At 39.6% G+C, this 18,199-nt stretch overlaps 1 protein-coding gene across 1 annotated transcript in view; it reads left to right on the top strand.

Moving 5' to 3' along the window:
* Window positions 1–18,199, top strand: part of LOC103604204 (ADAMTS-like protein 3) — a 128,005-nt gene that overhangs the window by 22,311 nt on the left and 87,495 nt on the right. Inside the window, 1 exon segment of the mRNA XM_008588783.1 lies at window positions 12,394–12,439. Coding sequence (XP_008587005.1) covers window positions 12,394–12,439 — 46 coding nt within the window.

Genomic DNA, 18,199 nt, shown 5'->3' with positions numbered 1-18,199 from the left:
TGGCCAGTTCTTCTTCATTTTTTTTTTAGGACATTGATTTCCTTGTACATTTCCTCTTTCAGGTCGTGTATACTTTTTCTCATTTCATCATGATGTCTAGCTGAGTTTTCTTGTATCTCATTCAGATTCCTTAGAATTATCACTTGAAATTCCTTGTCAGTCATTTCAAGGGCTTCTTGTTCTATAGGATCTAGAGTTTGAGATTTATTAACTTTTGGTGGTGTAATTTCTTGAATTTTTATAGTTCTGGTATCTTTTTTTTTGATGTTTATTCATTGTGGCAGGGGGTTTCACAGTCCACTGTTTTGAGACTATTGACTGACTAAGATGTTTCTGTGGTTGCTAATTTGGTATGGCTACCTCCATGACTGCTCAGTTGGCCTCTAGTGCCTTGTGTGTGTGGTTGCCTCGGGTCTTGGGCTTCTCCGGGGAGCCACCTCTGTGGTCAGCTTGGACTCTGCTGGGCTGCTGGATCACGGGGCGGTACTGCAGGGTGTGTGGTCTCTGCTGAGCTTCCACTTCCCATGCAGGACTTCTCCCTGTTCCGTGCGCTCTGGTCTGGGCTGCTGGATCACACAGTGGCAACCCCACAGGGTGTGTGGTTTCTATCGAGTCTCCGCCTCCCTAGCCCGACATCTCCTCACTCTGTGCACACTAGGCTGGGCTGCTGGATCTCGCAGTGGTGGCCCCGAAGGGTGTGTATTTTCTGCCGAGTCTCCGCCTCCCTAGCGGGACATTACCCCGCTCTGTGTGCACTGGGCTGGGCTGGGATGTGTCTTCTGCAACCCTCGTCTATTAGACGGGCATTCACAACCCTGCTCGGCACCTCCTCGCCCAGGAAGTCTTCCAGGTTTCTGCTAGGTGCAGATGACTGGTTGCTCTGAGTGCCTTTGTAGCACTGTGTAGATCTTTCTCAGGACTTATCACCTTCCTCCTGGTATCGTGGTTATTTGTGTACTTGTCTTATCTCCCCACCAGAGGGTGAGCTCCTCGGGGGAGGAGCCTGCAGCACATGGTTCACCTTTGAATCCCCCCCCCCCCCCGGTGGACCGACTCCGGTGCCTGCCTGCAGACAGCTCTCCACCAGGTTCAAGTGAACTCGGGAACGCTCTGACCACACTATTCCTAACCAGAAATCGGTTGGGCGTTTTTCTGAACTGGTGGCTGCAGTGATGGTATCTGCCCCCCGGTAACAGGAAGTTTACTGGGGGCCAGAGCCCAGGGTTCGGTGGAGTGAGAGTCAGCCCGGCCCGCACTTCCTTTCCCTCCCGACGCTGGCCGGGGATGCCCCATGCCACCAGCCCCACCAGAGAACCGCGGAGGGAGTGGGAGGGGAGGCCAGCCCACAGGCCCTGCGAAGTCCCGCACCGGAGCAAGCAAGTGGGAAGGCTCAGTGAGGAGCTGAGCTGGGCGAGGAGGACAGGCCTGGCCAAGCTGGGCCGGAGCCACCACCACCCGAGAAAATGGAGGCAGCCCCGGGGCCGGTGAGTGGCCCGGTGGGGCAGGTGGAAGCTGGACGGGCATCCGCCCCACGAGCAGGGCCGTCTGGGAGTCACTCACGGGGCTGGGCTGGGCCGGGCGGCTCCCTCTCCGCCTCCGCGTCGTTGCTGTCCCTGTCTTCGGCCGCCACCGCCTCGGGCTGCTCACTCAGTCCCGCGGCACTGCTCGGGCGCTCTCAGGAATCTTCTTTTTTTTTTTTTTTTTTTTGTCTTTTTTGTCTTTTGTCTTTTTTCCGTGTCCGGCAACGGATCGCAACCCTCAGNTAGGATCTGAAATATTTTTTAACAGATCAAAATTTGTTGTGGATGACAATGAAGACATCTGACATTTGAGAATGGAAGCTGAAATGTAGATTCATATCTGTTTTGTCCATTAAATTATCTACTGCTTGGATAATGTATGGCACATAGCTGGTAATTCATTTACATGTGTCGATTGAGGAATGTAAGAGTCATGCCAGAAATTAGGAATATGAACATAATGGCAGTCACAATACAGCGAGTTTTAGAATAAGTTGAAAGTATGGAGCATGTATTATAAGACAACATGAATTGGATTTTTTTTTTTTTTTTTTTTTGTCTTTTGTCTTTTTTCCGTGTCCGGCAACGGATCGCAACCCTCAGTGTTGCCCCCGTACCGGGCCGGGGACCGGCAACGAGATCGCAAGCCTCGGCGTTGCTCCCGCGCCTCGCTCAGCCAGTGAGCGGGAGCCGGTCTGTATGTGGGATCCGAACCCTCGGACGGGAGCGCCGCCGCGCTTCCCAAGCGGCGCACTATCCAGTGCGCCACCGGGCCGGCCCAGGAATCTTCTTTTATGCTGGCCCGAAACCTCAAATCCTGAATAGGGCAGCTGGACTCCTTCAGCGTGGCCCCAGCCTCTGGGATCCTGGCAGCGTTGACAGCGGCCCCGGCGCCATGTTCCCTGTTTAGAAACTCGCTTTTGCAGCTAAGAAACAGTTCTTTTCCTGCTCCACACTTCAAAGCTGTTGCCTGCTGTAAACGAGGCAGCCTCTCCTTTTCTTCTTTCCAAGTAGGCAATGTGATTTCTTCCAGTCCCTGGTGCCCCTGAGTCTTGAGTTTCCACTGGTGCTGCTGCCTTCAGACTGCCATCTTGCCTCAAGACCTTAAGGTTGTCTTTTATCTCTCTTAGATTTTCTTCAGTTTCGAAAATTCTTTTTCCCTTTTTTTGTCTGCCTGGATTATTTTGAAAAGACTGTCTTTGAGATCAGAAATTCTTCTGCTTGTTCTAGCCTGCTGCTTAAGCTCTCAATCATGGTTTTTATTTTGTTGAATGAATCTTTCAGTTTCATGAGTTTTGCTATGTTCTTTTTTGAGGCATTAATCTATTAATCTCTTTGTAAATTCTTTGTAAATTTCCTCTTTCATATCCTGGATTTTTTTTTCTCATTTCATTATGTTGTCTAACTGAGTCTTCTCCTAGCTTAGTGATTTCCTTCAGACTGTTGCTCAGAATTCCTTTTCAGTTATGTCAAGGGTTTCCTGCCATATAGGCTGTGGTATTTGGGAATTAATTTATTCTTTTGGTGGTGTCATATTTTCCTGGTATTTAGTATTTCTAGTATCTCTGTGTTGGTGTCTGGTCATCTGGTAGAGCCGTTGCTTCTTCTGTTACTCTGGAATGGGCTTTGAGGAGAGAGACTTCCTCTTTTTTTTTCTGGTCTTTTTTCTGGTCTCCACTGGTAACTCACCTTGTGTCAATGCAGTCAAGTAGGCAGTGGGCTGCCTGCATGGTGACAGTGGCTGTTACTGTGGCAGTGAGCTGCCCTTTTTGTGGCAGTGGCTGTGGTAGTGTCAGTGTTTTCAGCACGCTCTTGCCTTCTGCTAGGTGGGGGAAGGCTGCTCATGGCTCCTGCCTAGGATGCCATGAGTGCTTCTGCCTTCTGTTTGGTGGTGGGTGCTGCCCATGGCTTCTTCCTAGGACACTGTGGATGCTCCTGTCTTCTGTCAGGAGGCAGGGGCTGCCTCTAAATTGGCCACTTGAGTCATAGCTCTCTCCTTACCTACTCCCTGGCATGCCAGCAGAATCTTTTCATTTAAATGTTAAAAAGTAGGACATAATCTTAGATTAAAAGATCCTTTAAATTGAATTTATTTAGATTTATGAAAACCCACTGTTTTGCCCTTTTTTATTTCATTTCACTTGGAAAAATAAAAACTTTATTACAGATATTAACAATCCAATGATGGACAATGGGAATCAGAAATTGAGAATAAAACATAGTAATGGAACCAGAACATTCTGGAGAACAGATTAGTAGTTTCCACGTGTTAAGGACAAGGTGGGTTGGGAGGGAAGGAGGTGCAGCTATAACAGGCAACTTGAGGGATTTTTGCAATGCTAGAAATGTTCTGTACTTTGACCATATTAATGTCAATATCCTGGTTGTGTTACTGTGCTAGAGTTTTGCAAGATCTTGCCATTGAGGGAAACCAGGAAAAGAGTACAATGGTATCTCTTCTCATTATTTCTTACAAATCCATGTGATTTTAAAATAAAATCCTTAATTTAACTTATTAAAAAACTAGAAATGTAAACCAGGTAAAATAGCACCTACATCCTTTTAAAAGTAAAGTTGAACCTACAGGAATTTAAGGGAAATCTACAGAGCCAAGAAACAAAGAGGAAACTGAAGGACAGATCTGTAAGTGTGTAACTAATTCTGTACCAGTCCTGGTGATGGAGATGGGATCTGGTGGTCTCTAGAAATCAGGCTGTTGAGTTTCAATTCATTCATAAGAACAAGAGATTGAACCTCCAGTATATGTAAGGCACAACATAGGAACTGCAACTCTAAAATAAAGACAGGACCCTTGAGGCTCATATACTTATTAAACAAATGGTCTAAGAAAAAAAATAAAAAGCCATATTACCAGCATAGGTATGTGGTTAAATATCTTAATTTTAATTCTGAATGAAAAAAAAAAATTGCACTTTGGAGCAATGGACCTGTTCTCCCAAGAGTTTGAGATGCATGTATACTGACCTGTATATATTTTGTATATTAAGTCAAATGCATGTATCCCACATGATTGTGAAGCTTTGAGGTGAGAAGTTACCACAAAAAGTGGCCTTGTAACCTGTGATAACCCTGAAGTGATGGAAGTAGTGAAAGATCCAGAGAGACAGGCCACCCAATAGGCTCACAGGATTCCTACCAGTAGAACCCTGCTTATGATAAGCTTGCAATCCTAAAATACAGCACACAAGGAAACATTTGCCATGAGTAAGAAACAGCAAGCACAGCACTGATGATTTAGGAGACAAAAGTGATACAGTTGTCTATATCAGTGCAAAAATAGCATTTGATAAAATGAACACTTATTCTTAATGGAAAAGAAAAAATTTAGCAAACTGGAACAGAGATGTACTGTCTAAATGTACAGTGGATATGATCCTTCCTAGTAAAATGTTACTGCATTTTCTTTAACATTTAGGTGTGAGATAAGAATGCCTGCTGTTATTGTTTATATTTATTTATTCATTATTGTACTTGAGGTCAGAGTTAGTGTAGTAAAGCAAGGGAAAAAAAGTAGAATGATTAGAAAAAAGAGCTAACTCTCATTATTCAGAGACTACCTGATTGTGTCGATAGAAAATCCAAGAGTACCTATATATAAAATAAAAGGGATAATAAAAAAGTTTATTATAGATTACTGGAAATGAGATTAATGAACAAAACTGTGCTCTTACACAACAGCAAAAACTAATTAGAATTTTAAGAAGAGGCCATTTATGTACTAACAAAATATAAGGTACCGTGTAATAAATTCAATAAAAGATATAAAATATCTTTATGAAAGACTTAAAAGCACACCTAAATAAATGAAGAGATATAATATGTAATAAAGAGGAGGTCTCAACACCATAAAAATGCCAATTTCTACTAACTTAATCTTTAAATAAAGCATAATTACACTTCTAAGAATCATATGGAAATGCAGAGGTAATGAAAACTATTTTGAAAAAGAACAAAATAGGGACTTGCCCAGACACTAATATTTTTAAAAATTTAACTACAGTAGTGACATGGGCATGAATAGACCAATATAGCAAAATCGAGAGGCCAGAAACAGAAGTATGTATATGTGGGAGTGTGATATGCATCAAAGGTAGCATTATATAAATCAATAGGTGAAGGATAGATATTCAATACAAGAGGCTCAGATAAGATTATTGATAGCCAAGGGAAAAATACTGGAACATATAAATGTATATAAAGAATAAATTCCGAGTGGATTAAAGTCTACTTATAAAATGCAAAGTTTGAAAACATTAAAAAATATAGAAGAATATCATTATGATCTCTGGATAGTGAAATATTCTTTAACTAAGATACAAACAGCATAAACTACAAAGGAAAATACTGATACACTCAAGCGCAATAAACACTTCTGTATCATAAAATATAGTATAAATCTAAATACAATAGAGTGGGAGAAAATCTTGACAATGAATATAGCCAATAAAGGATTAATATCTGAAATATTAAAATACTTTCTACATACGAATAAAACAAAAGCAAAAACAAACTGATAGGAAAAAAAGCAAAGGATATGAACAGTAAATTCACAGAAGGGGACCCTGCATAGTCAAAAACAAATGAAAATATTAGCTTCACCAACAAAAAAATGTGAAAGAGGAACAAAAAGAGATATTTTATATCCTTCAGATTGGGAAAAAGTGAAAAAATTTTAAAATGCCAAATATTGACCTAGATGTGCAAAATGATAACCTTCCTGCACTAGTGATGAGAGTAATAATTGGTGTGTTCACTTTAGAGAGCAATATATCAATATCCAGTCATAGTGAAGCAACAAATGCCAACACAGAACAACCCCAGTCAGTTACATGTCTCAGAGAAACGTGTGCAAAGATGTCTGAAGTGAAAGTGTAAGATTGCTCATTGCAGAACTGGGGGTACAGTTTAAAATTTGTAACCAATCTAAATCTTCACCAACTTTTAGGAAAATTGATCAGTTTAAAAAGTCAATATACAGTGGTACGTTTATAAATCAGACTGCTATAGAGCCATAGAAATGAATGAATCAGAGTTACATTTATCAGCATGGGTATTCTCGAAAACAGTGTGCAGACAAGGAAACGAAGCACGCTGCAGAAGGTTAGGCACACAAAGGCACCTATAGAGAAGAGCCAAAAACTCAGGCTGTAGAAGATTATGTACAGTACGATACCATTTACTCAGTTTCCTCTTCCGTTGCTGAAGTAGTACTGGTTTCTCATTTTTTACAACTTAATAAACAGTGTCATTTAGGCTATTTATATACAATTCTTATCTTATATTTCTGAAATTTGCTTTTAGGCCTGAGAATCTCCAAATATGCCCTCTCTCTGACCTCATCTAATTTGAACAAAAATCTGAGGCTAGAAAGCACCCTAAACCAAATATATATAAATTGAGAAAATAGTATGTTCCATGGTATTTACTGTAAGATAAGTGTATGGCCATATATGTTCTTTTTCCAGCTTGGTTTCTGGAATGGGGCCAGGCCTAGGATACATCTACTTGTTCCATGACTAAGAAATAGGAACAGGAACATTTTTTTTTTTCATAAAAATGAAATTAGATTAATTCACAAGAAGGATAGCTGGTTCTTTAATAATTCAGTAGTTTCTTCTCCCTACCTTTTAGGCAACCACAAACCTCAATCATTTCTGACCCACTCCCCTAATAAGACCTTTCACTATAGTTTTGGAAGTACTCTGAGATTTTTAAGAAGGAAATATACTTCCCTTGAAAAGCTTATCACATCTCTTTATCCTTGAACAGCCTTAGAGACTTATTAAATCTCCATAAATATTGAGCACTTGTGGTCAATTTTTCTTGGAAGAAGAATATGGAGGTGGTTACATGTAAAACCAAACTAAAAGCTATCCCAGAGCTTTAGAAAGCATTTCAGTGCCTTCTCTTTTATCAGTGTGCTCCTTTAAATTCATGATTTACGGAAGGGAACGAAGTAGCTATTTTACTCCTTTATTTCTATGTGGATAAAGTTATTTCAGAATTTGATTGCTTTAAATACTCAGTTCTTTTGTGCTGCAAACTGTATACTAGCCAGACTGTCTCTTTCTCTTGCAGAAATTTGAAATTTGATTTCGAGGCAAATGCCAACCATGGGAAATACAGGTTTAAGTTAACTACTATTTTAAAAATTAATATATTTTTATTCTTCAAAACACATGCTTCTTAGTCTTTATGACACTAGTGTTTGAGTCAATATATAATCAAATGAATATAATAAATTATAGTACTATGAACTCCAGAGAAATTTTATTAATGTTTTTAATGTATCCTCATGTGGAAACAACATATGTTTTTTATATATTCATAAATTTATGACTTCAAAAATCTTTAATTTCAGGGTGTTATGAATGTTGTAATGGATAGAAAACACATAATTGTGAAATGATGTTTTTGAATTTTCTTATACTCCTGATAACCATTAGCTCTTGCATATACTAATTAGAATGAAATTAAAAACTTGTAAGTAATATTTCTGTAGCTCAGCTCCTTTGGGCCAAAGGAATTATTTCCAGAATAAGCTGGCAGGTTCCTTCTTGGGGAATTAGGACTCCAATGTCCTTAATTTTAAAATAACTTGCATTTCATTTTATGCCTTTTTCATAAAGTAGTCATTCATTTTCATACGAAATTGTAACCAAAGTACGCTACATCAATAGAGGCCAGTCAGTGGGTTTAGTGTGTGTTAGGTTGGACAAAGTGAATGTTAAAATGAATAGAATGTTAAAATGGTGGCCAGATGGTTGGGTTTTAAAAACCTTACTACGGACTTGTAAAGGGAATTACAAGATAATCAGTTATCTTTATATGCTTCTTTATATCACATCCTGGTATATAGTGGGTTCACCATAAGAAGATGTTGAAGAAAGAATGAGTTCAAAATGGTGCTTTGTATTTTGGGAATTCATGAAATAAAATGCCCTCTTTTCCTCCGCACTTTACTGTAGTTGTAGTGGGATTTGTAGTGGTGATGTACTTACTTTTTTTAGATTTTCATGCTCAACACTCAATATGCAAGTTAGTGACTCCTGGATACTCAGCTTACAATCAGGACATAGCAGTGACAGTGGGGTGTAGACTATGGCTATATGGTAGGCTGAGACACAGACGTAAGATACCTTCAACTGGCATGCTCTTTCCTTATCTTTTAGTTTTAAATTTCTTTCTACAAAGGTAGTTTTTTAACTTAAGTAGCTAAATAAATAAAAGCAATTAAATTAAATTAAGCAATTACTAAAGATGCATCTGAACAATTCTAAAGTTCCAAAACACTTTTATAGGAAACACCGTTTTTGTAAGTTTCAGTAGTTTTTGTGTCCCAGTATTTCCATCAATTCAAATATTCTCTTGAACTGCGTCTCTCTAATTTGCCTGCCCCCTTGAAATTAGAATCAAAGGCTTTTTAGGGCTATACATCAGCATATCACAAAAGGCTTTTGGTTATCACTTCCCTAATGTTTTAGCAGGTTTTTTTTTTTTTTTTTTTTTTTTTTTTTTTGGTTTTTGGCTTTTCCAAAATAAGCAGAGTAATTTAAATTACCCTCTCACTGTTCCTGTTATTTCTTTATTTTTCTTTTATCCACACTTAAAAAACAAAATGAAGTCAGTTATGTGAGTGAACAACCTTGGTCCACAGGCGTAGCCATTGTCTCCCAGTGGAATGGAGTAATTTCACTTTGATCAGTAGAAGACTTCTCCACCCCAAATACAATTTTTCTGCCAGCCTCCCAGTTTGGTGCTTCTTGAATGTTTAAAATTTGATGTAGTCTTATCAAGATTTTAATAAATTTTAGAATACTATACCTATGACAAGTCAAAAAATATATACAATGTTAGAGAATATTAAGACTTGGTCAATCCATTTTGATTATCTGGGAAGATGTTCTAAACCACAAGTTGAGAAGGAGCAGCTCATTGGATACATTGTCTTCAAGTATTTAGGTAATACTTTTGCAGGCAGCTATAATGCTGTTCTTTTCACTCCAAACTTATTTCTTCCAAAGCCTTCTAACTCCAACTAGAGATTGCACCTCCCAGAAAACACAAGATGTGAGAGACTGGGTGTATGTGCTGCAATTGGAACAGAAAGTGTAAAGTGAGTGTGGCATGAAATGTAAGTGGAGAAGGGTGAGTTTGAGAAGGACTGCAAAGAAAAGGAAGTCAGTTTTAAAAAGTGTATCAGACAATAAAGTATAACATAATCACTGCAGAAAAATGAAATCAGTCATGTGGGAGAATATCTGTAGGAGATTTATTGGAAGCACAAGAAAAGGTCATAGAAGATAATCAAGGATAGATTGATATAGAAATAATGGGTGTAGAAAGAGGGAGCTCTAACCTCAGAATTACAGGCATTCCTGGAACAAGAGCAGTGATCAAAATCATAGAATAATCAGCAGCACTGGATAAAAACCTTGAGTATTCCATTCAAAAGAGCTCACCATTTTCAGTCAAAATTGATGAAAAGCAACACACAACTCTTGTACTTCAAATACTATCAAAACAAACAGAAAAACCATAAGTTTCCAGGCAGAAAAATAAAGCATGTGCAAAAGAATAAAAATCAGACTTCTCCTCTGCAAGTCCAAGTGTGGTCAATGAAGCACATCTACAGTTTTAAAGAAAAATAATTATGTAAAAAATAATGCCATATCTTGTTACATTGCCTTTCCTATGCAAAATATGAATGTTTGATGACATCCAGCTATATATCCTTCTTGAAAAAACCCAATTAAATAATACTTAGCCAGCCAAGAGATAAAAACACATACATAAAAAAGTCATATTATAAAAGGACTGGAATTTGTTATTTACTTCTGGATCTGTGTTAAGTATGAACAAATATGAAAACAAATATAAATATAAAGATGTTTAACAAAGCATTTTTAAATTATATGAAAAGGAACAGACTCAGGTGTCCTGCTTCTAGGTATTTACCCTAGAGAAATGAAATATATTCACACAAAACCTTTACATGAATGTTTATAGCAGGCTTTCTTTTTCATAATTACCCCAAACTGGAAACAACTCAAATATCCAGCTGGCGAATGAATAAACAAAGTAGTGCACATACATAAAATAAAATGCTACTCAGCAATGAAAAGGGAGTGAACTACTGGTACAACGACTGCAACAAGAAGAATGGATTTCAAATGTATTATGCTAGAAAGAGTCAGTCTCAAAAAGGTGCATACTGAATGATTCCATTTGTATGACATCCTGGAAACAGCAAAATTAAAGGGGCAGAAAACAAATCAGTGGTTGCCAGGAGCTGAGGGTGGGGAGAGTTTGACTACAAAGGAACAACATGAGAGCATTTTTGGGGGTGATGGAATTGTTGCAAATATTGATTGTCTTGGAGGTTTCCCAAAACTCATAAAATTGTATACCCCCAAAAGTGAATTTTACTGTATCTAAATTTTTTAAGTAGGGAAAAAAAACCCCAATATAACTGCAAAAAGTAATGTCCTTACAACATGTGAATATACTTAACAAATATTGAACTATACAGTTAAAAATGGTTAAGATGATTTTATGTTATGTGTATTTTACCACAATTTAAAAAATTAAATTCAAAACTACCATAAAAATAACACCTGTATAATGGACTATTAGTAATCATTAAAACATTTTTTCCAAAGACTCATCAGTGACGTGGAAGAATGCTTACAATGTTAGATTAAACCAAATACAAAGCTGTATCAACAGTATGATTTGTAACTCTGCAAATAATCATGGCAGAGACACTGGAAGATTAAATGCCAATATATTATTAAGAGTAAAAGTCTTGGTGATGGGATTTTAGATGAGTGATTTTCCACTTCTACACTTCTTAGTATCTAACTGGTTTTCTTTTAAGAGTAAGTTTTTCTTCTAAGAGTAAGTTCTTTTAACTTACTCTTTTTATAATTGATAAAAATAGAATACTCAGAAAGTATATGCAATTAGTCATATATTGATGACTATCAATCATTTCATATAAGCTCCTATTTAAATCGTATCAGCAAAAAATGATTTTTTGTATCCACTCAAATTCTTCTATTCTTACAGCACTGAATACTTTAAAATACAATTGAAATAGTGTCTATGGACTTTTAATTCGAGATGATAATTTAAGCCTGTGTTTAGCTTTCCTCGCTCCAAAGGTAGGAAAGTACCTAAAGGATGGAATTCCAACCACCCAAAAGAAAAGGCTGCCTGGAGAACGGGTGGCGGGGCCCCAGAGCTAGGGGCCGGAGGGGAGGACTGCTCATGTGGCAGTCTGCTGTAGGATTCTCAAACCTCCCAGTATTGGCATCTCAGGAAAGCTGCCGCAACACTATTGCATAGCATCTGTTTTTAGTAAGGCCAATGTCTGAAATAAAATAGAAGCGTTGCCTCAAACAAATATCCAACAGAGACAGATGTACTAATTAGAGAAGGTCCACAGAGGGTACCCAGCTACGTAAGTAAATAGGTTGCTACTGTAAGCGGAGGAGAGAGATTCACGAATGCTTTTGCTGGTAGCTTCTCTTTTTTCCGCACAGAAAAAAATTCGTATATGCACACTTTATACACACACATTGTACATTAATTTTAGTGGCTATATGGACCCTGGGGTAAGGTTAGTTGATTATTATATTAATCAACTAAAAAATTCATTCTCTATTTAATGTGACACCTCCATGAGATGTTTTGGCCCCCTGGTCCTTGGAAATTAGTTTCTTAGAATTTAAACTTTGAATCTTTGAGTTAATGTGCATTAGTAACAAGTGCCTTGTTTTTGCTCTTATTTTTCTTTTGATGCTTGCCATTTTTATGAGATCATTTTCTTTTCTTTTTTTTCCTTTAGGAATTGCGAAGGGCAGAGTATTCGATATAAGACATGCAGCAATCATGTAAGTTCTATAATAAAAATACATAACCCCGTAAAATCATGTTTTAAGTTATAATATTATGTGACTATAAAACTAATGGTCTCTTGGTAAACTGTGGAAAATTTGAGTATTTGTTTAATTGACAACAGCTTTTGTGTATCTAATACCTTCCATTTATACTTCCTTTTCAGGTCATTTCATATCTATGATCTAATTTGATAAGTATTTAATAACTTCTGAATTCACAGAAGCAATACAGAATACCTGTAAGCTCTTTCAGTGTTCAGAGTGCTTTTACGTCCAGTAGGTCACCAGACCTTCATGCTTTCTCCCAGATGTAGGCAGGTGAAGTGGGGTTATTTCTCTTTTGCAAATGAGGGGACTGAGGCTGAGGGAGGTAAAATTATTTTCTGAATGTCACATAAAGGTACAGACTTGAACTGGTCTAGTGCTTTTTCTACTACTCCAAACCACATACTGTGCCCACTGCAAAATAGGATAGGTGACTCATCAGAAAATCATACAGGAGAAGGGATTTATACAACTTTACTTTTATTCTATGTAAGTCAACACTAAAAAAAATTCAAATATTTTGCTTTACAAATATGAAAATGCAAAATACACATCAGAAGGAACCAGTCTCATTTTCTACTCAAAACATTTCCCTTATTAGTGACATATGCCCAAATCAAAATGACAAGAATTAAAATTCTGAGAATCTGGAGATCTCATATAAATGAGATTTAGTATTTTTTTTTTAAATCCATTTTTCTCAGTTGGCTGTAACTAACTTATTTTGAAAGTTTCACTTACTGGGACACTGTCCCTCTTTCTTCCTTCTCTGTCCCAGGCCAGTATGAAACAGCAGTCCTGGGGAAGTGTTTCTGCTCTGTGGACCCAAACTCTTCCTCAGTGGGCAGCTCCCCCCACCCACCAAGTTCTAGACAGGGGGAGTGAAGAGCAGGCGGTGTTAGACCTTTTGTCTGCAGACCTCAAGTCAAGTTTTTAGTCCATTTTACCAGTGATGAAGTTGGTATTTTTTATCCTTATCTCACAACTGGTTCCAAACTCGGATGGGAAAAATGGGGCTTATTTATTGGGCACTCAGACTCCAGTTATCACCCTGCCCTGAGGGAGCCAGATGTTTGTCAACCAGGAGGAATTTTGGGAGACAAAGCAAATGGGTTTTGCATCTCCTGTGACAGGATGGAAGTCAGAGGAATTGAGAGACGCACTTGCCAGTGAGTGCTTAATCAAATGGGGCGAAGTCCAGGTGGGGAATATACGAGGAAGAGAGTGGCTTGAGCACAGTCTAGCATTCCTTCTTACACGAGCGAGTGAATGCATTAGCAAACTAAGAGTTTTATCCCTGAGGCTTTTGGACCTACTCCCTTTTTAATGGGTGCATTATTATTATTTTTTATTGCTGCTGTAACAAATTACTGTGACTTAGTTGGCTTAAAACAACACAAATCAATTATTTTACAGTTCTGGAGGTCCAAAGTCCAGCACAGGTCTCACTGGGCTAAAATTAATGTGTTGACAAGGCTACATTCATTCTGGAAGTCTAGAGGAAAATCCGTTTCCTTGTCTTTTCCAGCTTCTGGAAGCTGCCTGCACTGCTTGGCTTGTGGCCACTTCCTTCATAGCCAGCAATGTTGCATCTGTCTGACCATTTTTCTGTAGTCACATCTTCCTGTAACCACAGCTGGGCAAGATTCTCCACCTGGATAATCCGAGACCTTCCTCCATCTCATTTTTCTTAGCTTTAGTTATATGTGCACAGTCCAGTTTGCCATGTAAGGTCACATATCCACAGGTTCCACGTATTAGGTCATGGACGTTTCTGGGGTGGGGGCAGTGTATTATTCTGCCTAACGCCATAGGATGGCTAAAGTCTTTTTCAGCAAACTGGTATGCCAAATTCCTTGTAGTCATTCAAGAACAAATTTCAAAACAGGCTGCTCTCCAGCAATACTCTGTGAAGCTATTTAAGGGAATTCATTTAAAACCCCAGATCAAGGTGTTACATTATGAGATTTCATTTTAGGATTTCTCTTTGTGTGTATCACTGCTGTAGCTAATTCCACAAAGGTACCTTCTGTCAACACAAGTGTTAGAGGTGTCTAGGAGTGCTGTATTATGGCATACAGTGTAGAGGTAAAATGTAATCTGCCAAAATCGGTGCACTTTAGGTGCAATGGTTGGGACTTTGGTGTACTTGAGTGAAGATATGATGCCCTGAGGCTCCATGGGTCTTGGGAGTACCTGCAATCTCTAAGTGATGACCCCTCTGGGAGCATACTACAGAAATCTTTACCACCTCAAGGTTGGTGAGAAATAGATGCTTGGGGTGGCAGAGGGTGGAGTATGATAATCCTGCCCCTTTTTAGTTTGCAGAGTTGGAATCCTTAGAGAGATTTCATAAGGATATAGCATCAGTTGCTATGCTTGCCTTGCAAACTCAGAATTTGTAACGAAATTCCTTCTTAAGGCTGTATTAGCCCATTTCTGTTACTTATAACAGAATACTGGAAACTGGGTAATTTATAAAGAAATACACTTTATTTCTTAGAGTTTTGGAGGCTGGGAAGCCCATAGTACAGGTGACACATCTGGTGAGAATGGACTGAGCAAGAGAGCTAACCTTCTTACTCACTCTCCTTATAAAGCCATCAGATCCACACCCATGACAACCATCAACCATTAAACCGTCAGCCCATTACTCCATGAATGGATCGATCTATTCATGAGAGCACAGTCCTTGTGATCAAATCCCTCTTAAAAACCCCATCTTCCACTGCCATATTGGGTGTTAAGTTCAAATATGAACTTGGGGGAACACTCAAACCACAGCAACGGTAGTAATGGAGAGTCATGGCGGCCATAGTGTTCGGAACACCCCTCTGTCTCCATGTGCCACAGTATCTACAGCTGTGCATGCCCAAGCTCTGTGGCAGACCAGAGGTGGATAAATGCAGCCCAAGCGCCAGTGTTAATGATCTGTGTGTTCCTGTACAAGAGAGATTATACAAATACATTCCTGAATATATCATAGAAACGTTGCAAGGATGTCAAGTGCCATAAGTGGAGGTAACCATAATGAACTCAGAGTACAAATATAGCCACATCTTTTTTTTTTCTTCGTATAATTACTTGAGCTGCTTCCTGCTTTATTAATTGGGATTCAAAATCTCCACCTCTCCATCACCCAAGGTAGTCTAAAGAGCAGGACTGGGGACCAGTCTGCAGCCCACCTCAAGTGGAGAGAGGCGTTCGGATCAGGGCACCCCCGCTGGTGCTTCTCACTGCCATTCAATATCCTTACTGAAGGCTGGCCACACTAGTTCAATTGTCAGTGGCTTTTCTTTTCCTTGGAATTGGGGCTAATCACCCAGTCTTTTGAAGGAAGCTGCCTTTAGTGATTCTAAGATAAGGAGCTCTTTTGAAGGAGACTTGCCTCCTGATTCATAGATGCCCACATCTATATTTCTGGGGGCCTTAGAGCCCTGTTTTATGTTGAATATACTAATTATCCTGATTTGAACATCCCATATTGCACACATATATTGATATTCAGTGCTGTACTGCACAGATATGTACAATCAACTAGGTTACAATAATTAATAAATAAATAGGAAAGAGTTCTGTCCATCTCATCAGCAGACACACACACACACACACACACACACGCACACACACACACACACGCACACACACACACACAGATAGATTCCAGGCACCAAGGAAAAGATAGAATGTACTTTTATTATGATGTCCGGTGTCTGGATGTGAGAGGGACATGCATTCAGAATACATCAATGAAGAAATTCCAACCCCTGGTGCACAGGAGACCGTGCTTCAAATGGCAGGTGTGGGAGGCATGACCAGGACACAAGGACAACACTGCCGTCCCCAAGAAATCGGACTGTGGTTCAGTGGCTCTCTGACTGCCACCCTCACTCCCCGCCCCGGTTCATCCTCTGCCACCCTCACTCCCCATCAGGAGTGATGAGGCTTTGGCTTTGGGCCTGAAAGACAAGGGAACAGACCATGCCTATGTGCAGTGCTTTGGTTCCCAGGGGACATAATCCTCTGATCAGCACTCAGCATATATCCTTACAGCCAGGGCTTGGCCTCTGGGGCCTTGATAAAGAAATACCCTTATCAGGGGTATATCAGAGCAAATAGGGACTTTCCGAGAGAAGTCACGCATGTCGGTAAGGAGGTCTACACTTGAACTCACTGACTGTTCATGTTTTTTTTTTTATACCAGGGTTTATAGGATTACAGGCAGTACTGGAAGAGGCAAAGGGAAAATATTTTAAAAATAAGTATATCACAGTTTGGTAAGAGTGTTTTTGTAGCATGGACACATTTTATATGAGCACTGGGGAGGCCTGGCTAACTCCGCACAGCTCCCTCATGGCTTTTCAGAAGAGGTGACATTTGCTGTGGCCCTCGAAGGATGCTTCATACAATGTGTCCTGTAAATGGCTAATTTCTGACAGTTTTTCATTCCATATTTTTTCTTGGAGCTATTCTTTTCTTTCTATTTCCATTGCTCCTACTCTAAAGGTCCACTTCCTCTCATATCTGTCTCCAGATCTCCAGGCCATCCTGCTATCCTACTGGTCCTCCTAAAGTGCCACCTTCTCTATGTCACTCCCCTCTGGACCCTTATTGCTTTTAATTCTCCTCACTTGCATTCAAGGACCCTCAGAAATAGGCGAGACTTGGGCCGGCCTGTGGCTCACTCGGGAGAGTGCGGTGCTGATAACACCAAGGCCCCGGGTTCAGATCCTGTATAGGGGATGGCCGGTTCACTCACTGGCTGAGTGTGGTGCTGACAACACCAAGTCAAGAGTTAAGATCCCCTTACCGGTCATCTTTTAAAAAAAAAAAAAAAAAAAGAAATAGGCGAGACTTAATCTCTTATTCAACCCACAGCTGTCGCCCTCGCTGGACGAGGCTGTGTACCATCTCTTCTAGACACTCCGTTTATTTCTGTTGTTTCTCCTTTGCTCGTTGTTTCCATATCTTTGCCTATTCATATCACACCGTCATTTAAACTCCATCTGAGATTTCACTTTTCCACAATGCCTTGTTTTGCTAACTCTAGTTTATAGTGGCTACCTATAATAATTTATTTTTATGCTAGAAATTTTGTTTGTTGTATAAAAGGATCACAAAATTTAACTCATACTACAACTTGAATATGAAGATAAAATAAAAATTTAAAATTTGATTATAAGAAAAACAGTATTTTTCTTGAGTAATTACTCACTGATTTTTTGGGGGGGGCAGGATCATGAGTAATTACTCACTGATTTTTTTTGGGGGGGGGGGATTAACTAATATCTAATCTAAATTAAAGTTTGGTCCAGTCCTATTATGTAAATAGTCTCTTAAGTAATGGTCTAGCTCTCCTGCATAAAAATAGTCATTGTATTAGATAATCTCTCTGGCTTGGCTTCTCACCTTCACTTATCCACATGTTTTACACATCCCCTTGGTTTTAGGAGGGGAAGGGGAACCTATTTAACCTGTTTTTGTTATGTTCTGTAATGGGTGCTAGTTGTCATCTGCTGGCCTTGGCAATTGCCTCCTTCCTCTTTTCCTCTCGCTCCTCCTCTCCCTCCCCTCCCCCTCAGTCAGTCCCCCTCCTGCTGTCCCTCCTCCTGCCCCTCCTGCTTCCCTCCCTCCCCTCCTCCCTCTGCTCCTCCCCTCCAATCCTCCCCCTCTCCTCCTCTTCTGTGCTTCCCAGGCTGGCTAACCCCC

This window comes from Galeopterus variegatus, unplaced genomic scaffold (genome assembly GCF_000696425.1).
Source record: "Galeopterus variegatus unplaced genomic scaffold, G_variegatus-3.0.2 Scaffold5033, whole genome shotgun sequence".
Taxonomy (NCBI): Eukaryota; Metazoa; Chordata; class Mammalia; order Dermoptera; family Cynocephalidae; genus Galeopterus; species Galeopterus variegatus.
This window is presented reverse-complemented; position numbering and strand designations above follow the sequence as displayed.